The 24,420-nt window shown below is 40.2% G+C and overlaps 2 protein-coding genes across 2 annotated transcripts in view; both read right to left on the reverse strand.

Annotated features, from left to right (window-relative positions):
* The window catches only part of LOC127627344 (centrosome-associated protein CEP250-like), a 41,796-nt gene extending 24,959 nt beyond the window's left edge, over positions 1 to 16,837 (reverse strand). Inside the window, exons 1-17 of the mRNA XM_052103691.1 lie at positions 16,695 to 16,837; positions 13,570 to 13,634; positions 12,251 to 12,315; positions 11,066 to 11,176; positions 10,883 to 10,959; positions 9,701 to 9,815; positions 9,431 to 9,612; positions 8,560 to 8,701; positions 8,392 to 8,445; positions 4,878 to 5,003; positions 2,618 to 2,737; positions 2,419 to 2,511; positions 2,031 to 2,249; positions 1,614 to 1,784; positions 1,428 to 1,538; positions 408 to 545; positions 138 to 317 (exon numbers count right to left, since the gene is read on the reverse strand). Of these exons, the coding sequence (XP_051959651.1) occupies positions 138 to 317; positions 408 to 545; positions 1,428 to 1,538; positions 1,614 to 1,784; positions 2,031 to 2,249; positions 2,419 to 2,511; positions 2,618 to 2,737; positions 4,878 to 5,003; positions 8,392 to 8,445; positions 8,560 to 8,701; positions 9,431 to 9,612; positions 9,701 to 9,815; positions 10,883 to 10,959; positions 11,066 to 11,176; positions 12,251 to 12,315; positions 13,570 to 13,634; positions 16,695 to 16,747 (2,022 nt within the window). The 5' untranslated portion in view covers positions 16,748 to 16,837. The remainder of the gene's footprint in view (positions 1 to 137; positions 318 to 407; positions 546 to 1,427; positions 1,539 to 1,613; positions 1,785 to 2,030; positions 2,250 to 2,418; positions 2,512 to 2,617; positions 2,738 to 4,877; positions 5,004 to 8,391; positions 8,446 to 8,559; positions 8,702 to 9,430; positions 9,613 to 9,700; positions 9,816 to 10,882; positions 10,960 to 11,065; positions 11,177 to 12,250; positions 12,316 to 13,569; positions 13,635 to 16,694) is intronic.
* A 1,101-nt stretch (positions 16,838 to 17,938) lies between these two features.
* LOC127627809 (calmodulin-regulated spectrin-associated protein 1-B-like) overlaps positions 17,939 to 24,420 on the reverse strand; it is a 30,897-nt gene continuing 24,415 nt past the window's right edge. The window contains 1 exon segment of the mRNA XM_052104369.1: positions 17,939 to 23,769. Coding sequence (XP_051960329.1) covers positions 23,485 to 23,769 — 285 coding nt within the window. The 3' untranslated portion in view covers positions 17,939 to 23,484.

Genomic DNA, 24,420 nt, shown 5'->3' on the forward strand with positions numbered 1-24,420 from the left:
GTCATTTTTCTGTCCTGATTAAAAATAGCAATCCAGCTCAAAGTAACAAAAGCAAGCCAATCTGAACATATCTGATGTTTAATATACAGCTATGTGAAGCTAGATTGTGGACAAACAGTGCATGCATGTGTGTTTACCTCCATGTCTTTTGTTTTGTTGTCCAGGGCCTGTTGTAAGTGTTGTATAATAGAGTCTTTCTCTCTCAAAGCTCTCTGTAGATTATCTTCAGTCTCGTCTTTACACCTCTGAAGATTCTTCAAAGATTTCAAGAGCTGCTGTAGCTCAAGATCTCTCTCCTTTATGAGAGTGTCAAAGCTCTATACACACAGACACAAAGCAAACCATCACACCTCATAGATACCCAATCATGCAATTAAACATTTTACAACATACACATTTACACTTACATTAATGGTCTCTTCGTTGTGTGAGAGCAGGTTGTTGAGGTGTTCCAAATCTCTTTCTTTCTCTCTCACACTCAGCTGTAACAAATGGATCTCATTTTCTTTCTCCTCCACCGCAACAAACTTATCATCCAGTGCTTTCTACACAAACACAAAAACACCTCAAATATATGACGCATTCACTGAACAGTTTAAGCAAAAAACCTGCACCCCTTTTCTCCCCAATTTGGAATGCCCAGGTCCCAATGCACTCTAAGTCCTCGTGGTGGCGTAGTGACGAATCTCAGTTGCCATCGCGTCTGAGACCATCAATTCGCGCATCTTATCACGTGGCTTGTTGAGAGCGTTACCACGCACAACTCACTGCGCACAACTCACCGCGCGCCCCACTGAGGGCGAGAACCACATTATAGTGACCACGAGGAGCTTAACCCAACGTGAATCTACCCACCCTAGCAACTGGGCCAATTGGTTGCTTAGGAAGCCTGGCTGGAATTACTCCGCATGCCCTGGATTCCAACTTGCGACTCCAGGTGTGGTAGTCACTGTCTTTACTTGCTGACAAAGACAAACTTTAATCTGTTTCCTAAAACTACTGCCAATGTCAAATTGGCAAATTAACTTAGAAATTGTGCCGCCTCTACTTCTTGATTTTATAGTTTATAAGTTTCAAGGTTTCTTGCACAAAAAAAGTCATAATTTAGTTTTAAATGAAATAAATATTGCCCAACCTCTCTCTTGCCCTTAGAATTGAAATGTTTTTGCTACCGTACTGAAGACTTCTATTTATGATTGGCTAACCTTTTCACATGTAAAATCTACCGACATTTTGGCAGCCAAAGTTGCTAAACAAATAATTGCCGTTATGTAAATGTGGGTGGACGTCACCACACAGACGTTTTAGCAGCATAGTTTTAATAAATGGTCTTGGTGAACTGAGGAGCTTTGTGTTGTGAATGTTAGCCTATGTCTACATAGCACACGAAACTGTTACTTCAAAAGAGCAATAAAAGAGACACAAACCTCAAGAGCTTTCTCTTTCTCCTTCAGCCATACTCTCAGTTTAGCCATCATGACATCACTTCCATCCTGAGTTTTGTTCTTCTCCAGATCTCTCACCAAATTCATATAGTCCTGAAAAAATACTCTAGAGTGAGTAAGTGATGACAGAGCAGTGTTGTGTTTGAGCTTTGTTTTTTGTGTGTGTACCTGTAGGTGCTGGTCTTTATGATTGAGGTTTGCTGTGAGACGGTCTATGGTGTTCTGAAGTTTTTGCTCAGAAGCTCGGTTCTGTTCCTGCTTTTCCAGATGCTGTCGTTCTAGAGTGTTCTCTTTGTCAGTCAGAGCACCGTTCAGCTTCTTTAACTGGTTCTGCAGATCCTGTAGGGCAACAAAGGAGAGGAAAAAGAAAGACAGTGTAAAAAGCGCCAAGTTCATTTGAACTGATTTATAGATTCATTTGAATCATCACTCAAAGATGTTCCATGTTCTATTTTTGGAGTGAAAAAATTATTTAGTTAAACTACTTCAAATTACTCTATAATTTTCAAATTATACAGATTATAATTCAAAAACAAAGTTATTTAGGTTGAGTCAAATGTTGCTGTTATACTCTCAAAAACTCACATTAATAGTCTTGTCTCCTTTCTTCTTCTGCTGTTGGAGTTGTTCCAGTTCCTGTTCCAGCTGTAGTTTGGCCTGCTGAAGGAGGGAGAGCTCTGAATCTCTGCTGCCCAGAACACGCTGCAGCCGCTGGGCTTCCAGCAGCGATGAGTGAGCCTCTGTCTGGAGCCGCGATAATTCAGCCTGCTGCTCGAGGAGAAGAGACTGCTGATCTTCAGCTCCCTGAACCACAGAGAAGACTGTTAGTCTTTATTCACAATCACATCCCAAATTTAATTTCTACTCTCAGTTATAGACGTAATTACATTGTCATCGTGTTGACACCAAATCATTACTTAATCAACCAATGAAGATGTACAGAAAAGGTTGTTCAACGTGTAATGTTACATGCCTGATATTTTTGTAATTTGGCTTTATGAAGGGCCTCTCGAGCTTTGGCCAGAGCCTGATTCCGGTCCTCAAGATCATGAGACAAATCCTCAATCTGAAAGAGAAAGAGAGAATTAACAAGAGTCATCTTAAACACTTTATCTTAATTCTCTGCTCTGAAGTTTGGTTAATCTGGTTAATCGCAAAAGTTTTAATCACACCTCTTTCTCCTTCTCTTTGAGGACCAGACTGAGGCCCTGGATGGTTTTATCTCGTTTTACAGAGTTCTTCTTCTCTGCTGCCAGCTCGATCTCTCTCTCCTGCTGCTCATCAGAAAGAGCCTGAAACACAGAAATAGGAATAAAAGTGCTTAGGTTTAAATAATGAAGAAACAGGCTGTCTATAAAAAATTCAAATGAATGCACCAACACTTTGTGCATGAGCATTTTGAATATGTATTTTCTGAGAGCTTTCTCTCTCTTGGGCATGACAGAATACCAAGAGTAAAAACCTGCTGACCTTTTTGGTTAATAAAGGATGTTTTCTTCTAGTGTTTAAGGTGTATTGAAGTTATTGGCTCATGCCTTTTCCTTAAAGTCAACATGAAACAGCATTTGCAACCCATTTTAAACACTAAACTATTTCTAATTGAAACAAAATGTAGGGTGGGACTTGATTTTATCCATCGGGATTTGATCGGATTGTGAAATGTGGTCGTTCCATATCAGAACGGAATCAGGCTGTTGGAGGGGAGGATTTAAAAAATAATTAAATTAAATCATGACGTCAGCCGAAAAGGAAAATAATTTCAGAGGCTGAGCAAGTCATTACATTTTGATGAAGGATTATGAAGACATTTTTGGAATAACATGCACTGATTAGCAACAACATGCATTAAAGGGGTCATGTCATGAGGAATAAAAATGTCCTTGATATTTTGTCATATCAAATGGTAAATGGTCTGCACTTATATAGCACCTTTTTAACCTTAATGGTATTCAAAGCGCTTTACACTGCGACTCATTCACCCATTCACACACCCATTCATACACCAATGGCGGCAGAGCTGCCATGCAAGGTGCTAGCCTGCCATAGGGAGCAACTTGGGGTTCAGTGTCTTGCCCAAGGACACTTCGGCATGTGGAGTCGTGTGGGCTGGGATTCGAACCACCAACCCTGCGATTAGTGGTGGACCCGCCACAGCCACCCACAATCAGTCATTCTACTATTAAAACATACTGTAAATTTCAGAACTCAAACACAATCCCCAATGCAATAAAATAATTTATTGAAACCAAGCTGCAAAAGTCTCGTTCTCTACTTCCACGACTTCCCTACATCATTTGTTGGCCCATTCATTCATGACCGCCTCTAAAGCTCAAAAACACCAATGCCTACATTACGTCATCGCATCGTTGGCCACGCCCACTGGTGCTTCAGTTCGTAAACTGAGAGATAGAGCAGGACAAACATTCCAAGTGTGGCTTAACTATTCCTGAAGACAAAAGTGGACCCATCTGAACAATTTTTAATTACTTTTATATATAAGCATGCACTACTCAGTTACTGGGATTTTCACGCACAATCATTTCTAGGATTTACAAAGAATGGTGTGAAAAGGGAAAAACATCCAGTATGCGGCAGTCCTGTGGGCGAAAATGCCTTGTTGATGCTAGAGGTCAGAGGAGAATGGGCCGACTGATTCAAGCTGATAGAAGAGCAACTTTGCCTGAAATAACCACTCGTTACAACCGAGGTATGCAGCAAAGCATTTGTGAAGCCACAACACGCACAACCTTGTTACCGCTGTGCAGGCTGGTGGTGGTGGTGTAATGGTGTGGGGGATGTTTTCTTGGCACACTTTAGGCCCCTTAGTGCCAACTGGGCATCGTTTAAATGCCACGGCCTACCTGAGCATTGTTTCTGACCATGTCCATCCCTTTATGGCCACCATGTACCCATCCTCTGATGGCTACTTCCAGCAGGATAATGCACCATGTCACAAAGCTCGAATCATTTGAGTTCACTGTACTAAAATTGTTTTATAATATTGTGGACCTTGATCAGTTTCAAATATGGCTGTATTTGAGGGGCTGCACAATGTTAGCCAATCATAACAGTGGGTATTTACGTTAAAGTTTTAAGGAGGTGCTTAGGCCAAAAACGAGCATTTCAGACAGAGGGCCAGAGACAGGGTGGAACATTATCATATATTACTAAATTATGACAAATATAATATAATAAAGCATAAAAAATAGGGTTATTTTTATGTTGAATTAAAGGGTTATCAATAAACATTAAATTTGCCGTTATTTAAGTTAAACAGTATAATCCTTTCAGAATTAGTTTTGAGCAGTAACAATCACTATCCAATCATAATATTATGATGCATTTTATCAGGACAAATGTATTGTGATGCAGTATACAGTATCCTAAGGTAGTTGATGATCCTAAGCCCATGTTTGTTTGGACAGTGTTTACCTTCTTCTCTCTCTCGGTCTCTTCCAGCATGCGTTTGAGCGTCTGGTTGCTGCTCTTGGCCATGTTGAGTTCTTCAGTCAGCTGTCTGGTCTTCTGCTCCATTTCATTCTGCCTTTCTACAACCACCTGTAACACACATATGCATAAACACCTTTATAAAAGCACACACAAACTGCATTTACCCACTAATAAATTGCAGAATATAGAATCTTTCAAATACACTTATTGCCTGTAGTTACCAAGATGAGCATCATACAAACTATTATGAAATCTCATTCAGTTACAAGCCTTCCAATGATGCCCAATAATGTTGTCTAGGGAGACAGCTCACTAGGTTTTAAACACAGCCATTATGGTAACCTCATGGCAAGTGTATGACCGTGTGTACCTCCTGTTTGAGAGGCATGTACTCATCATTAAAATCCTCCATTTCTCTCAGACCTTTCTCCAATTTAAATTTCCAAGACACACCCCTGCAGGCATTTCCATGTGTAAAATGTGAATGCGTCAGTATTGGAATCTTGCTACCGTTGTGTCGCGGGATTGGCCGCACTCTTTGCACACTCAGTCAGTGTCGCTGGTTGTTCAGCGAGTGCGGGCGTCTGAGGTCGGCATTGGTCCTCTCACATGTGTTGGAGGCAGAGTTGCAACGTGATGGCCACAGCGAGTTTATATGTGGGAAATGCGTGTTTTTGCTTGAGCGTGTCGTACAATGCGATGTCGCCATTCGACAGCTGCAGGAAACACATGCTGTTCAGCTACAATGGCTGCGAAATGAGGTAGATGGATTGAAAATCCACATCACAAACAAATACAGACAAAATAACAAGCCAAATCCAGACAGAAATGCATCGCAAAGAACTCTCAAACAGGAAGTCAAGATTGGAGCAAACTGGCAAACTCCAAAACAGTTGCAAAGCATCCAACAACCAAAACAGTCTTCATCCTAACCAAAGCAGAAAATCCAAGGAAGAAGTCAGAGGGTCGTTGCTGGTGATAAGGGTGGCGATGGCCGACAGGAAAAGTTTAAAGGTGGATTGAGAAGATGTGTTAGTCTGGAACCTCTAAGTAAAGTAAGAACTGATCGCTCTAGCCATTTGAAATTAAATTTGTCTTTGCCTTGCTTGGGAACTGTTGGTGCATCGGGAAATACATCACAATCTTTTTGTCGAGAATACTTGGACATTGTACACAAGAAGAGTGATCTAATATCCCGATCAACGTCCCTCCAGTCAGTGTTCCTGGTGCAGTCTGACCACGTCCAAATCAGACCGTTACATCTGAAAGGCTCCACCCCTAGTACAGTAGAAACATCCTCGCTGGTGTTTGATATTCTTCAACACCACACACACGGCATGGCTCTCGCATGTTCACGAAACACGTTCTAAAACCCAGATGCTATGGGCAAACAGACGGGCTTCAAAGACATGGCAAAGTATAGAAGTTGAAGATCTTATAGAAGATCTACAGGCATGTTTCAGAACCTTCATCACGTATGCTATTTTTCTATCCATCTTCCTCTATATATCGCTCCGTCTGTCTTGCTCTGCAATAAACTGTGTCTGCCCACACACTCAGCTATAAACCCTCTAATCTACTAACACACAAGGGAAATCCTTTGGGCACTGTGGACAACGTCTACTAACACACACACAAACTTTAATCCACTCAGTTCAGCGGGCGTCTGAAATCAGAGCTGTATTTGGGGCACTGATGCTCAGGTTGACCCCTGGCAATTCTTGGGTCACGATGGAATGTGGTGGGAATTAAAATTTGTCACATGAGAATGAAACAGACTTTAGTCAGTGGTGTATACAACTCCTCATCTTAAGGATTACTGATTTACACAAACTCCAAACCAATGTTGTGGTGGATTTCTTGAATCTATAATGGAGGTTGGCAAATCAAGTTGGCCCATAACGCCCCCAACTGAATGGTCTTGATGTTGAGAGAAAGAGCTTTAAGGCATTCAGCACTGGCCTATTGAAATTCTATATTTATAGCAACCCTTAGCGGTTTAGAGCTGATAAGGACTAATTTGCATGGTGATTACAGCAGTAGAATGCCTATTCTGGTTGAATACTTACTGTACATTTAATTTAAAGTCAATTTATACTTTTGCATGGTGGCCAAAATGGTGGTTTGCATGGGGTCATTGTCCATTTGGAAGACCCATTTGCGACCAAGCTTTAACTTCCTGGCTGATGTCTTGGGATGTTGCTTCAATATATCCACATAATTTTCCTTCCTCATGATGTCATCTATTTTGTGAAGTGCACCAGGCCCTCCTGCAGCAAAGCACCCCCACAACATGATGATCCATGCTTCATGATTGGGATGGTCTTCTTCGCCTTGCAAGCCTCACCCTTTTTCCTCCAAATATAATGATGGTCATTATGGTTAAACAGCTCAAATTTTTTTTCTTCAAACCAGGCCAGTTATGTCGATATAGGACTTGTTTTACTGTGGATATAGATACTTGTCTACCGGTTTACTCCAGCATCTTCACAAGGTCCTTTGCTGTTGTTCTGGGATTGATTTGCACTTTTTGCACCAAACTACGTTCATTTCTAGGAGACAGAATGCGTCTCCTTCCTGAGCGGTATGATGTCTGCGTGGTCCTATGGTGTTTATACTTGCGTACTATTGTTTGTACAGATGAATGTGTTACCTTCAGGCATTTGTAAATTGCTCCCAAGGATGAACCAGACATGTGGATGTCCACAGTTTTTCTTCCTGAGGACTTGGCTAAGTTCTTTTGATTTTCCAATGATGTCAAGCAAAGTTTGGAGGTAGACCTTAAAATACATCCACAGGTACACCTCCAATTGTTGGAAAAATTACTCATGTCATGCACGAAGTAGATGTCCTAAATGACTAGCCAAAACTATAGTTTTCTAATATGAAATCTGTGGAGTGGTTAAAATATGAGTTTTAATGACTTCAACCTAACTGTATGTAAACTTCTGACTTCAAATGTAAATCCTCCCATATTCTTCGCTAAATCCCTCTCGCACACAGCTGTCAATCTTTCCTGGAATATGGCATACACAGACTCTAAAATGACCATACACTCACATAAAATCGAACCGAAACATATGCAAACCTGCCTTCAGGGACAAACTCTCCCTCAAAGCACAGGATGCAGATTGGTTTTTAATATTTTATTGCAATTTGCAACAGGAACACTGCTGCCAACCTGGTAATCCATTTTAGCTCACTGACCTTCCAGAAACACCCGTAACACAACTGTCACACATCACAATACACACCACCTTTCAGATACCAACCCCAAAGTCTGACATCTAAACATCCACCCCAAATATTAATAAAAACTGGGGCAAACATTGTTAATTATTTTCCAAACTGAGGCGTTTACATGAAGGTTTTTCATTCTCAATGAGCAACCAAACAGATAGTTAGACTGTGTGTTAACGTAATGAGACAAACACAAAAACTGTGTGGTTAAGAACACAACACAAATCACAAACACACAAAACTTTGCTATGTTTACCTGCTTGTCTTGTTCTGCATTTCCTCTTTCACGATCTATTTCTTCCCCAAGAGCCTTTCAAAATAAATGAACAAAACAACACCAGTCAGTGTATGCATTTGTGCATGCGTTTTTAGTTAGCACATTGGTATAAAAAGACTGCCATAATGCTTTACAAAAATGACTAACCTGCAGTTGTCCATCCTTTTGGCCAATCAGAGAGTTTAATTGGGCAATCTGCTCCGTTATTGGCTGGTCTGGACCATTCCTCCGAAACTCTCTAATCAGAGCGTCTTGATCTTTTAGTGACACTTGCAGTTCCAGAATAACACTGGAGAGACACACAAAACATAATAATAGACAGAACATAAAATATCACATTCCACTACTTATAGGAGGAAAATATCCTAAAAACAAGCCCACACAAAAGGTAATCAGATGCATAGATCATTAGATAATTGACAAAGCACATTGTGCACACGGCATCTGGCTATCTGGTGTTTTGCAATCTGGCTGAAAGCACGTTAGCTTTCCTGGATCAATAACACTGGTGTGGCAGGACGGAGGCGGGGCCGGGTTGTGATCCTACACACCCGGTCCCTTATTAGGCTAATTAAGCCTCCGTGAGGGATAAAGACAATTTACGGGTTATTGACAATTACAATTATTATGTTTTATTTGTTTGGCGAGGCTTTTAGACACTTGGAGACGTGTTTGGACACTAGGATAAATTAACTTTTGAATACTTTTTAGTATCAATACAAAATTTTACTCCTTAACAATGGACATGATTGGGAGCCATCTTATTTACACCCTTAGGTATATAATTTCAAATTAGAAAAATAAGAGAAAAAGTACATTTTGGTAAGTACTTTTTTGTGTGATTTTTAAGCACCCTTAAATGGTTAACAGACACATTTAGTTAAAGACAACATGAAACAGCATTCGCAACACATTTAACTTCCGTAATGTGACACATTGGAGAGGTGGAGAACGTTTTATGTTTTAATGACAAAGTAAAGAGGGTACATTTTGATTTCAGGTTGTATGTTTATCTTACCTCTCCTTCTCCTGAAGAGCCTGCTGGAGCTCTCTGACATGTTCAGGGGTGGAGACTGAGCCAGTTGAGGGCCCTGATTGGTTGGCGCCTTGCAGCTCTTTCTCCAATCTAAGATTCTTCAGCTTCTCCTGTTCAGCAATGATGGCCATGTTTTCCAGTTCCTCTTGAGCAGATTGCAGAGACTGAAAAGAGAGAAAGACAGACATTGAGAAGGGAAATAATGTTCTCTAGCATTTGCTCTGATTATTGAGGGTTTTGTCTTCTTTTTACCTCCTCCAGGTCTTGAATCCGAGCGCTGAAAGCTTCTCTGAGTGAGTCCATTTCTCTCTTCATCTGCTCTCGGCCATCATAAACACCTCGACTTGCAAAACTCTCCAACGCTTTCCTAGATACAAACACACACATTTAGACCTACATCTTACATCCAAAGCCTTGTACATGTACTCAATTGTAAATATTCAACCTGAAAGCACAGAAGATTTTACACTGAGGCCAAACATGACTCCAGGTAGGAAAGGAGGTATTGCCCCAAGTGAAGGAGTTCAAGTACCTCGGGGTCTTGTTCACGAGTGAGGGGACAATGGAGCGGGAGGTTGGCCGGAGAATCTGGGCAGCGGGGGCGGTATTGCACTCGCTCTATCGCACCGTTGTCACGAGAAGAGAGCTGAGCCAGAAGGCAAAGCTCTCGATCTACCGGTCAATTTTTGTTCCTACCCTCACCTATGGTCATGAAGGCTGGGTCATGACCGAAAGAACTAGGTCACGAGTACAAGCGGCTGAAATGGGTTTCCTCAGAAGGGTGGCGGGCTTCTCCCTTAGAGATAGGATGAGGAGCTCAGTCATCCGTGAGGAGCTCGGAGTAGAGCCGCTGCTCCTTTGCGTCGAAAGGAGTCAGTTGAGGTGGTTTGGGCATCTGGTAAGGATGCCCCCTGGCCGCCCCCCTAGGGAGGTGTTTCAGGAACGTCCAGCTGGGAGGAGGCCTTGGGGAAGACCCAGGATTAGGTGGAGAGATTACATCTCCACACTGGCCTGGGAACGCCTCGGGGTCCCCCAGTCAGAGCTGGTTAATGTGGCTCGGGATAGGGAAGTTTGGGGCCCCCTGCTGGAGCAGCTGCCCCCGCGACCCGACTTCGGATAAGCGGTTGAAGATGGATGGATGGATGCCAAACATGATTCCAAGACATATTTCTGTCCCCACTAATGCGATGAAATCACAGGCTATTTGCTGTTTATTAAGAGCAAGATTTTGGACCAATGAGATTTCACCGTGGGGCGGAGCTACCCAGCATAACCCCACGAAAACAGAAACCAAGTGACCGGAAAAAACGTCTAGTCACGCACCAATTTTTGCAATTGGTTAGGTCAAAAACATACATTACGGTTTATCATGTACATCGATATGATGGCTAATATTTAGTAAAAATAAAAACTGAAGAAATGTGCAATACTTACGAAGCAGACACAAGCAGTTCCTGTTTCTCAGCCAGATCTCTTTTCATTGACTCCACCTCCACCTTTAGTTCAATGTTCTACACACACACATAACAAATGGAGGTCAAACAAGCTACAAACTACTACAGGCTTTGAAACCCATGGATGAACAATGTTAGAGTTTTGCACTTGTGTGTCAGTCACCGTTTTGTAAATGTCTTCGGTGGAATCATCACATTTCTGCTGCACACGCTCTTCCAGGAAATAGATCCTGAGCTTCAGGTTAAAGTTTTCTTTCTTTAGAGCTGTGATTTGCTACAAGGGAACAAAGACAAATTATTCTCTAAATATTCCTAATAAACACACAAATGGTTGTTTGTTCAACTTCTCCTTTGATGCATGTACGTACAATGTTAGATATTGTTATTAGCCAAATAAAATAAAAATATGGTGAGAAAACTTGATTTTTTTTTTAACAAGATGCAAAATTGAAGCAACACCCAAACACACACAATAGAATGAAGAAGCAAATGGACCGGAATCTTATATTTAGTAAACCTTTGAATCTTCTGGTTTTCCTCATTAGAATATTCAGACTCATTTGTGAATAAACACGAGTCATGTAAATCAGCAAAGCTGTTTTCTATTTAAAGGTGCACACAGTAATTCTAATCCAAAATTCTGCAAATATCTCCTCAGTCTGCTAGCTGTCTGTTCTGTACTGTCTGTACAAATCTAGTATTTGTACACAGCCCTAGCTCTGTAAATGGGACAAAAACAAAGTGGATCGCACTGATCCACACAACACTACTCCAGCCAATCAGCAACAGGGGGTGGTTCTTGCATGTGCACAGGATGGGGGTGGGGGCAGAGCGAGTTTCATTAGAAGAGCGACAGCTAATCTGGCTGATGCAAACTTTCTAAACTCAAAGGATGATAAATGGCTCAGAAACAGACTAGGAGAAAAAGGTCAGACGAATATAAACTAAAAAAGAAGGATTATGATAAGTTGAGGGCGGAGCTTCCAAAGGAGCACTGAAGGGAGGGGTGTGTTTGTTTTGGCAGTTGAGCTCAAATATCAACAGTATTTCTCGGGAATCGCTGAGTGCACCTTTAACTGTATTATACAAAGAAAGAGAGAGAGTTGGGGATTAGCTAAAAAGAGAAACATAGCAACTATAATAGGCTCGGTGTGTGTGTGTGTGTGTGTGTGTGTGTGTGTGTGTGTGTGTGTGTGTGTCGGTAATGAGGGTTGGCATCAGGGGAGGGGCCAGGATTTTTCCACAGTGGGGTCCAGGCAGTGTACTGTGATTACTCTGTGGTGGCACCAATCTCTCTCATTATGGGAATACAAACGAATGCGAAACATTTTTATTTTGTTGCACTTACGTTCTCGTAATCCTTCATGGTCAGAGCTTTGGCTGGAGACATCCTCTGTCCTGGAAACAGAGGAGCTGCAGATGAAAAGACAGCAGACAAATGAATGAACAAACAGAAAAACAAACACTCTGTCCACTTCAGTTTGTTCTACAGAGATTACCTTTGTGTTTATTGCTCTCTCTCTCTCTCTCTCTTTGAGAAAGCAGGACCATTAAAGGGGTCATGAAATAAAAATCAAACCCTCTGACATGAAAGTGCCTAAAGTTGAAGAAACACCCATGATGTACAGTATATTATGGGGCTTTTCCACTGCACAACTCGACTCTGCTTGCTTTTTGGGTGTTTTCCACTGTGGATAGTACCTGGTACTTTTTTTAGTATCACCTCAGTCGAGATTCCATGCGAGCCGAGCCGAAACTAGATGTGACGTCAAAACCCTACAGATCACTGATTGGCCAGAGAATCGTCACTACCAGCATCACTGGAGTTGCGACATGGGACATCAACCCGCTAGTTTTAAAGTTAGCAACAGCAATAGCAGTATCATTGTTCACGCGACTTTCGAATTGTAAAAAGAAATGACGTCAATAAACAAGGTGCAGATGTTCCTCTCGTTAGCGACGAACGGAAAAGTCTTTCAGGAAGTGTCTTAGCTGTTGGCCGCACACGGCTACCACCGGGCCTACCAACAGTGTAGGGAAAAGTAAAAAAAACAAACTTAAATGACTACAGAACCATCAAGTAAAAGTGGAAGTTGTTCGACCAAATGGACGCTATCTATGACAATAGACCGGCGAGCAATGGGAGGGTGAGTGCCCTAGACGCAGCCACGGCTGGAGTCCACAATGGAGGATGGTACGTTTTGTTACGTTAACTCTATATTCTGCTTGAAAGCTTCACTTTATTTAGTTGACCAGCTACTGGAAAGCTTGTTTCTAAAACAACCAGGCCAATTTAACTGTTACACTTCTGTAAAATCACCATGCAACTACTGCTTTATGCACCACCAAGAGCTAGTAGCTAACAGCTAGCGGTCGTGTTATTGTTTATGGTCAGTAATGTTTGTGTCACGTTTAAGATGATGTCATGGCAGTAGAGGCGACGCAACTATGACGAACAGCCTATAATCCCACACATGTTGAGGTGACACTAAACTGCAGTGGAAAAGCAAACTCAGAAAAGTAAAGCGTGTCGTGTCGAACCGTAATGTGCAGCGGAAAAGTGCCATTAGTCAGTGTGACAAAGTCATGAAGTGGTCATCAAGGGATGATATAACAGGACCTAGAGGTCAAAGCGATGGTCGGGGTGTCTGCGTGGTGTGTGTGTACCTGTCATGTTGTCCGTGTTGAAGTTGGTGCTGTTCAGAGACTCTGGCAGTCTGGAAATACTACAGCTACATAAACAAACACACACACAGACATAAAGAACTTTAAAACTACACGTAGGCAGAGAGGCTACAAATTACACACACACACACACAGATTACACTCCAATAACAAAAGCAGAACAGCCATCACTTCACCATTCACTTTCATTGTATGAAAAAAGATGCAATGAAGTAAATGTTGACTGAGGCTAAGATTCTGACTAACATCTCTCTTTTTTTGGCCCACAGATGAAAGTATGTCAAATGGGTTTGGAACAATCAAATGAGGGTGAGTAAATGTTGACAGAATCTTCATTTTTGTGTGAACTATCCCTTTAAGATTGCCAACAACACTGACTAGACAACACTGCCTGTGAGTTTTGACTACTACAGCAGGTCTCTGAACAACTTCCCTCTGAGTTCAAGCCCCTTCTACTCTTCTGAGACAAATCTAGTCCTACGGCAAACACATTAGGACACTCAGCCCATTCAACTTACATAAGACTGAGCAGCTGTCATACAGAGGAGCTTCAACAAAATAAACTAACCCTCCTTCTCTCCTCTTTGCCTCTCTGAATCTTATTCATGTTTATAAAACACAAACACACCTGCAGCCTGAAATAGCCCTTCATCAAAGAGCTCTACAGCCCAAATTATTCCCAACTCTCATAATAAGCCAAGTTAACTTTTAATCATGTGCAGTATATGAATTATAGATATCAATCATTTACATGCTAATCTAATTCTTGATATCAGGAATGGACTTGATATTGAAAATGCTTCTTTTGGGTATCAATGATTACATTTGCACTAGTACAAACTTTAATTCTTTATGTAAAAAAATAACATTGTCACTCAGAGAAATACACATTATCGATTTCAAAAATTGAATTTCAACTAGTAAAAACTGTCATTTTTTTTATATTTTATTTTTAATAGTAGAATTTCACAATTATCTCACATTGAAAATGATATTGCAAAAATGTATGATTAATTTCTGACTAGACTTCTTATTAGTAAAAGGTTCATGTTTGATATTAGTAATTACATTGTTACAAGGGCAAATGTCCATAACTGATGTCAACAATTATGAAGTTTTCCTGGCAATTAATTGTCAAATTAACAATTGCGAATATGACGATTTATTGTGTCTTTTAGGGCTTTCACGATATATTGTCATATAAATTGTCATATTTCTTAATCTTTTTTACATCTTTACCTTCAAACATATAAACCACATAATAAAAAGAGATATATGATTTCCTTTTAAGGCTTTAAAAACATATTAATGATGTTAAAAATTGTTTTAAATATCAAAATATTTCTAAATACTTCAAATATGTCTCTATTTTGATCAATTTAAGTTTTTTTGTTTTTTTATTTCAAATTTACACTGTTGTTTTTTTTAACCATTTAAAATATATATTATATTTTTGTGAAGATATGAAAACTTTTATCAGAACATATAATGCAGAAAACAATGCTTTAGGATTGGTGTCATAACATCTGTCTATCCAGCAGAGCGCGCTCCAACTCCACTGTTTACAGAGCTGAGCTGACGGTGGTGCTGCAAAAAGGGTGGAGTTAAGCGGTGCGGTGTTAAGCGGTGTCTTCCCGGTAAGTTGCTAACTAGTTACTAGATACTGGAAAGTTCATAAAAAATGATCCCATCATTTTCACTTTTCAACTAATATAATAACTAATATATATAAAAACATAACTAATTTAACTAATATAATGGTAACCGTGTCCCTGACAACCATGCCACTCATGTTTATCACATCTGTTTGCTATGTTAGCCAGCTATAGTTTGTCAGTAATATACTAGATTGAAAGGTAAACACCATTCACTTGGACTGTATGGACCTACAGAGCTGGGATATTCTTCTAAAAATCTGTGTTTGTGTTCTGCAGAAGAAAGAAAGTCATACACATCTGGGATGGCATGAGGGTGAGTAAATGATACAGCTGCAACTTTGCTCAACAAGACTGTGTAAACAGTGTCAACAAATTATGCATTTTTTTTTTTACATAATCTACAACATTTTGAGCAGGATTAATGGAGCCAAACAGATGCACAGACACAACTTCCTCTTCTAATGTTTTCTTGCACTATTACCATTGTGCTAGCCACAGAAACACACAAACACTGTTATATATTCGCTGTATCATTTGAAGTAAGTTGCCAGCTTCAGAAATATGTTTTAATTGGTTAAAAGTTCCTATCAGATATCAGAGTTAAGTAGCTGACTTATGATATCATCTTACGACTTGTGTTTCTCTACAGGAACTCTCTCACCAACTGATTTATAAATGTGACAAACCCTATAGAGCTTCTGTATTCATTACCTCACAGCATAGACCTCTAACTTGACCATCCTTGTTCTTAAATTGTTGACCATTAGAGTCCTGCTGATCTTGGCAATGTTGTCACTTCATTTAGGCATCATAACACTGATCTCATTTAAATACAGTGCTATACATATACAACTTTTATGCAAGTATAAATACATATACAAGTGTTATTATTTATATACAAGTGTTATTATTTATGATGTCAAAATCATCACGGCTCCCCAGATGGTTTAAAGATCATGCTATATTTAACTTTTTAACATGGGGGTATTCAGATTCACAACTTAAACTTCACACACACACACACACACACACACACACGTCAATCAGACACTATTCCACCCCAACTGCTGGTTTCAGTTCTTATCAGAAACCATATGCACACAAAATATGAATAAAACTGCATTTAGATTCATATTAACGTACATATTTATCAACATAAAATGTATATACAAATATCAATGCAAAAAAGTGGCTACTTAGATTATTGTTAAATGTCTTGATTTTAAAATGCCTATGTTTCATGAAAGCACATAACTGTCATTGCAATCAAATTGAAAGTAATGAACAATAGCATCGAGTGCATAATATCCGAGACAATACAGAAAACGTTTTTGAACAAATTTAGTGTCAGCTATTTTAGTATTAAATTTAAATGATATTTTATTCAGGCAAACATGCTGTCTTCAGACAAGACTCTTGACAGAATTTAAAACAAATAAAGCGCTTCACCTTAGATTGATGTCAAACGGCAGTGTTTGATCCTCTCCTACCAACGCATCCATTTTGTATCAAAATAAATTTTATTGGTGTATTAAATATATATCAAAACATGATGACAGTGGTGTTATTTTTAAACAGTTGGCGGCAGATCAGGTAATTTCAACGCAAACGTTGGAACCGCCATTTTAGAATCCATGACATCACCATGGGAGCTCGCCCATAGTTCAAGCGGTTGGACGGTTGCTCATGAATATTAACACTCTCGGGAGATAATTTGCATTCATGACAGTGCACCTTCAATCTACTTGAATGGGGAAACGCCTAAATCTCATAAACGGTTGGTCAAGATTACGATCAAACGAAAATTTTGCAATAAAATCTGACAACAATTTTATCTTAAACTGTGCTTCGTTAGCTCAGAAGACTATTATAAAAACGTTTAACGCATTTCCACCGTTTTGCATGACTAATGCGCATGCGCGTTCTCGAGTTGATTGACAGAAAATATCTGTCTCTTATAGGTCATTGGCTCTTTTACCTGTAAGGCGGGGCTTCCTTTCTTCATCCGTTGACCTTTGGGCGTTCCAATTTTTCCCACTCATATTAATAGAAGTACTCGCGTCTCTGAGGTTATACGGACGTAGTCCGATAGCCGTCCAGCCGTGACGTCAAGACGTCAATTTGTAGGCGAACACAGAAGTCTCCGTCTGGATTTTACTGGGGCTTTTGAGCATGTGTGTAAATTAAAATCTGTGGTAAACAGTACACAGACCTTATTTATCTCTCAAGTTTAAAAACCCTATTATAAAAATCCAGAGGGAACCCAAGGCGAATTCTCTTCAGGGTTTTTGGACTACAACCTAAAAAGCACTTTGAAAGCAGTAGCTCATGGATATTAAGAACCAAACTGTTATCATGGCGGTACTATATTTTTCAAATGATTAAAAAATCTCTTTACTTTTAAATGAATTCCCAGTTAACAACATTTAAATTCATACTAAAATACAAAAAATATAGAAAACACAATAATTAAACCAGGAGAAGAAAAGTTTAAATTTCAAGTGGTAAACAGTATGATCAATACATGCTGTCCTCTTAACAGGTCAAAACAAGCATCACATTAATTTTTTTACATAAATATTTTTCAGAAGTTTTCTTGAACCCGTATTATTACGGTTTTAATATATTTGGTAAAATTGCACCAAACCGAAGACACAACACAGATTTGTTTGTATAATTTATTAAATCTCAGTGTTCCTCTTTAAAATAAATCTATGGTAAATAATAATAAAGAAAAGATAAAGAAACATTTTGTACAATCCAAACATATACAAGAGAAAGCCCTGCTCACAGGAGTCCCTGGAGTGCATACATTCTTTACTGAACACGCGCGCACACACACACACACACACACACACACACACACACACACACACACACACACACACACACACACACACACACACACACACGCACACACACACACACACACACACACACACACACACACACACACAATGTGTTTCCAATCGGGTTCCTTATTGAAGAATTACAAAAAAGTACATTAATACTGTCAGCAGTATTGAAGCCAGCATGAATACATAAAAAATACAAAGTAATAGATAATACGGGGCCTAGATAGCTCAGCGAGTAAAGATGCTGACTACCACACCTGGAATCATGAGTTCAAATCCAGGGTGTGCTGAGTGACTCCAGCCAGGTCTCCTAAGCAACCAAATTGTCCCGGTTGCTACGGAGGGTAGAGTCACATGGGGTAACCTCCTCGTGGTCGCTATAATGTGGTTCTCCCTCTCGGTTGGGCATGTGGTGAGTTAAGCGTGGATTACTTTAACTTTTTTTTTTTACTTTCATGCATTTGGCAGATGCTTTTATCCAAAGCGACTTACAGAGCACTTATTACAGGGACAATCCCCCCCGGAGCAACCTGGAGTTAAGTGCCTTGCTCAAGGACACAATGGTGGTGGCTGTGGGGATCGAACCAAAGACCTTCTGATTAACAGTTGTGTGCATTAGCCCACTACAACACCACCACTCATGAATATGATGCCTCAGAGAATAGCATGAAGCCTCCAAAAGTGCTAGGTCTCTGCGGTAAAGCGCTCAACAAGCCACGTGATAAGGTGAGTGGACTGACGGTCTCAGATGCAGAGGCAACTGAGATTCATCCTCCGCCACCTGGATTGAGGAGAGTCACTACGCCACCACAAGAACTTTTAGAGCGCATTGGGAATTGGTCATTCCAAATTGGGGAGAAAATAAATTAAATAATGGATAATACAGAACCATTATCATGATAAAACATTTGAAAACCATGGCATCGAAAACAGGACACTCTTTAAAGTTAACATCTTCACACACGCACACACACACATCCCTTTTAATGTTGTTCAATAGATTGCTCTGTTAAAGCAGAAACTTCACGCAAGTACACAAATGCAGACATGAGTGCTTGGCCAATGCGTGGTCCCATTGTACATACATTAGGTGCGCTCATGCGTTGCTCTGGCAGTTACAAACCTCAGACCACATGGGGCAATAGATTTTTTTTAGGCATGACCACAAAACCGGTGCTGTGTCCGAAACCAGGAAAATGCTGCCTTCAGAGGCTGTATACGGCAGGATGAAAATAAGGTGCTTTTCAAACTGTTCCGAGACCAGTTCCTTAAAGAGTTCCATTCATTCAAAACAGCTGTCAGGTAAGACATTAACTGATTAGGCAGAGAGTCAGCTGCCTACATTTCGGATGCAGCCCTGATGTGGTAGGTGTGTCTATAGTTGAGGACTGGGGAGAGATACTGCGAAACAACTAGTTTGTTTGAATGGACTGGGGACAAAATGTCGTATTTATTTTTGGAAAAGATTTAACTCAAATTGCTGCCTCAGTCCGCCATGACGGTTGTTGATTGAAAGAAGAAAATCTGCTCTAGCGCCCCTTGCGGCAACGCGGAGAATACAGTGCGTACTTGCGTTATGTTATGAATTGAGCGGCGATACATTTCACAACGCAACGACGCATGAAATCAAGCTTGTGTAGCATGGAGCGTCTGCGTTCACGTACGTAGAGTATGATTGGGCCTTTAAAGTGAACATCACCTATAAACAGAGATGGGCAGTATTTCAATTAAATGTATTTAAAATATGTATTTAATTACTTTTGAGTATTTCCTGGATGGAAAATAATCAGATGTAATTTGTAACAAAATACTTTGAGAGATTGTAATTGTTTATTCATCACCAGGCTTAATAGGACCACTAAATATAGCCTATCGCAGTTTTTGGCTAGATGCAAGTAAATCATATGCGCTTGTTGTGAACTTTTATTTTTCCTCATGACCAGTAACCCAAGATAAGAAGCTGCTTTGGTGCAAATTGCCTTAAGGTAAAGTATGTAGTAAAATATACTATCAGATATTGCTCACTGAATGTCATTATAGGATGGAAGAATAGAACAAATAGCAAATAGCTGTGCTGCTCTAGAACTTGTGAGTGGCGTTAGCTTGCTAGCTAACTTAGTTACTTTTGTTCCTACGGACAAAATTATCTTTTTAATAGCTACATTTTGGCGTTTTTATAGCAGTTAATCTTCATTGTTGTCAGCGAAATAGCTTGTGTCATTCTCTTGAGGATAAGGATAATGTTATTTATTACGGAGTTTTCTGTCTGTGGAGGGTCAGTTTTGTGTGTCTTTCAAATGAAAAGTTTAACAATTTGACTTATGAAAAATAATTGATAAAATTGAAAGTGGGGGGCCTGGATAGCTCAGTGAGTATTGACGCTGACTATCACCCCTGGAGTTGCGAGTTCGAATCCAGGGTGTGCTGAGTGACTCCAGTCAGGTCTCCTAAGCAACCAAATTGGCCCGGTTGCTAGGGAGGGTGGAGTCACATTGAGTAACCTCTTCATGGTTGTGATTAGTGGTTCTCGCTCTCAATGGGGCGTGTGGTGAGTTGTGTGTGGATCGTGGAGAGTAGCATGAGCCTCCACATGCTGTGAGCCTCCGCGGTGTCATGCACAACGAGTCACATGATAAGAAGCGCGGATTGACAGTCTCAGAAGCGGAGGCAACTGAGACTTGTCCTCCACCACCTGGATTGAGGGAAGTATCTGCGCCACCAAGTCATCTCAAGGGATGAGTGAGGATGAAGCATCAAAGACTTGCCAGGCTGCCACATCTACAGAGTAAGCTACACAGGTACTCAAGTGGGCGATGTTGGAAGGCAAACATTTAAAATAGTGACTCCAAATGGAAAGATTGAGGCTGAGTGTCAGCTGTGCACAAATAAAAAGGTCATTATATGTGGCTCTCTTGCAGCGACATCAAATTTTAAAACCCACTTGAAACAAGGGCTCCCTGAAAAATGAAAGGAATTTGAGGAACATAAAAAGGCATTTGCCAGTGGAGAACGTAAGAAACCCAGGACCTCAAACAGACAGACTCATCTTTTTGAGCTTGTACTAGTGGCAATGACACAAAATAAAGTTGACTCTAGGAACATCCTTTGTTACTAAACGCATGTTCCCATTGGCCACTGTTGAACAAATATAATTAATATAATTAGCACAAGGCCTTTGCCAGGGTGCTAATGTAATGTCAAGGAGAAGTAATGTAATGTAATGTCACTCAGAAGAAGAATTAACGATGATTTTAGTACTAAAAACAAACTTAAAGGAAAGACTTAAGAACATATAATATGTACGCAACCCTGCTGATATCTGGTCAACAATAAAAAAGTAGTTACATGGGAGTTACTGTGCATTGGAATCAGCTGCTCTTGCTGGCGTTTCCCAGTCCACACACCTATAATCACACTGCAGAACATCTAGAGGAAATCCATACAGAAAATGGACTAATAACAGAGACTATTGTGGCTACTGTAAATGGCAACGCATCCAACTTCGCAAAGGCATTTGAAGAGTTCAATATCACAGTTTTTTCAGAGGAACAAGATGAGAATGAAGAGCAGGAACAGGAACTTTCATACATTACAATAGATCCAGAGGGAGAAGTGTGCTATCATTCTACCACCCCACATCAGGTGTGCACACACACACACACACACACACACACACACACACACACACTTTGGTTCCAACCACTGATGCCAAAAAGCAATTACAGGCAATCCAACTCTCTCTAGGCTGAATCATTCATCAATGACAAAGTGCTCAGCCCTATGGTATCCTTCTGGCAGACCAAAATCTGCTGAAATACTCAATTAATTGACCGACCAGCAACATAAATTACCATGCATTTGTAGGTGGAATTCACTTTATGACTGCTTGAGTCAGCTGACATCTCTTCAGGAGATGCCTTGCAACTCCCACCATTCAAAGATTTCATGGAGGAATATTGCAGAGTCCTCGAGCCCATTGCTATTACTATTGATCGCCTTCAAGGTCAGACCTCAGGCTACTATGGTGACCTCCAACCTACCCTCTTTGCTGTTCAGGCTAAACTACATGACCTGCAAGCCTCAAACCTGCGGTACTGCTCACTATTGCAAGCCACCATAGCTGGCTTTGAGAAAAGGTTCAATAGCTTCTTACAGCTGAAGACTGATGTCAATGAAGCCATCCCCACTACAGCAACCCAACCAAAAATTCCTGTATTGAATATAAATAAATAAAACAACCTTGTTTCACTGACTGCGTCTACTGTCTCCAATCCCAACAACAGGAAGTGACAGCGAGGTGGGTAGAGAGATGTTACCAAGCCACGGCAAAGCAGAGTTGGAGACCCTTCACTTCCTGGAGGACCCCAGGAAGGACCTGTCTTCACTGGATACATGGATTACTGCCCTCAGAGAAGGTGACTAACTGCTGAACTGTTGGAGACGTTACTAAACTGTAATGGAAAGTTGTATTGTAAGGGGGTACATGAAGGAGAAGATACATTTTTTTAAGGAGGTGAAAGCACTTCTCTTTCTCTTATACTGAATGTTTTGTATTTACTAACTGTAATGGCACTGTTTAATGTCTCTTGCACTTCTTCAAACGATTGCTTGTTAAGTTAGAGATCTAGGACATTAGCTTACTCTACTGTTGCACTTATTGTAAATCACTCCTGAAAGGCATCTGCTAAATGCCTAAAATAATGTTACAGATCATTTTGAATGTATTTTTGTATTTTCAAATGACAAATTACTTGTATTTTAATTAAATACATTTTCTCACATTTTATTTTAATACATTTGATTAGCTAGTGTTTGAAATTTGTAACAAGTTACTTTTTGATGTATTTGTGCCCATCTCTGCTTATGAACAGCAGCATATGGAGAGGTATGAGAAACCCAAAACACGAGATGCATTTGTAACAACAGCGAAGTGCCCGAGTGTTTACATAAGTCATAATTCAAGTAATGGAAGTGTAATCTCTGTACCTGTGTAAATTAATACTACGGTAAAATCAAACATCCTCCCAACAGAAAAGTGCCACATGCAGTTTACTGCCTAAAAACACTGAACAAAGGAATAATTCTAAAACACATTCATTTACTCTGTCAATCAAACAGGCTCCACCCATTCTGGATCTCCTCAGCTCTGCTGTTTCACAGCGCAGTGGCCAATCGAAGCGCAGCAGCTGGTGATCCAATAGGAAAGCAGGAATCCAGTAGGAAGCAGGACATGAAGAAGCTCATTGACCAATAGGAGATCAGGAGGCCTGCTTGTCAGCAAGAGCAGTTCAAGAGCAATTCAATTCATTTGGAGACTGGAATATAGCCCAGTAGCCAATCAGAAATCAGCGGAGTGATCCAGTGAGCCGATAGGAACTGGTTAATTATTTTTTCTTGGAGCTCGGTCGTTTGGCCTGCCACAAGTGGCCATGGATGGTAAGAGCATCGCTGACAGACACAGATTTTGCAGGAATGGCAGTGAATTGTTTGCGGTCGGAGCTGTATTTGTAGAGTCTGTCGATCATTTTGCGACTGATGGCTCGTGGCCCGGTGCCTTTCAGTTTGAGGATCTCCTCCGTTTCAGGGGAATATGAGTACAGCGCTCTGAACTGACATCCACCATCACGAAAAAGGATTATCAGGTGGTTGGACTCACAACGTTCGATTTCCTGTGGATATAGAGCAACAACTTGTTACATACTGAACATACATATGTTTGACATTCTGTTTCCACAAGTTTAGTAGCCGTTCCATAATACAACAATGTACAAATTATGAGACATTTTACTTCTTTTATCATGTAAAACACACTGAAAAAAATATTATAAAAAATGTATATGTAACATTTTTGCATCACACTTTGAGTAAATTCAATTTCTGGTCATTTTATGTAAACACAACTAGAAAACCTTTGTTAGATATACTAAAATGTATCAGTTCATTCAACTTCATTTACTTAAAATGGTATGTCACACAAATAAGATTTAACAACTAATAGCAAGTTGTTTCAAATTAACATTTAAATATTTTTCTACTTAATTTAATGGACTCTAAACAAAACAATGTCTGAGGTCAGTCATTAAACTTGATTCCCAAAAAGTGCACTTCAGCAATGCACATTCACATGCGCAAGAAAAAATGAAATGAATTGAACAGGATCCAACCTCACCAAAGGAAACACTACACGGTACAACATAAATAATACAAAAGAGCTAAAATCACTAAGAATTCTTAATAACAACTAATTAAATGCCCCCAAACAAAAATGCTTAAATTATTTGAGCGCAAGGGATTATGGGTATTCCCCACAACCTTGGTTC

This window comes from Xyrauchen texanus, chromosome 34, assembly GCF_025860055.1.
Source record: "Xyrauchen texanus isolate HMW12.3.18 chromosome 34, RBS_HiC_50CHRs, whole genome shotgun sequence".
Lineage (NCBI taxonomy): Eukaryota > Metazoa > Chordata > Actinopteri > Cypriniformes > Catostomidae > Xyrauchen > Xyrauchen texanus.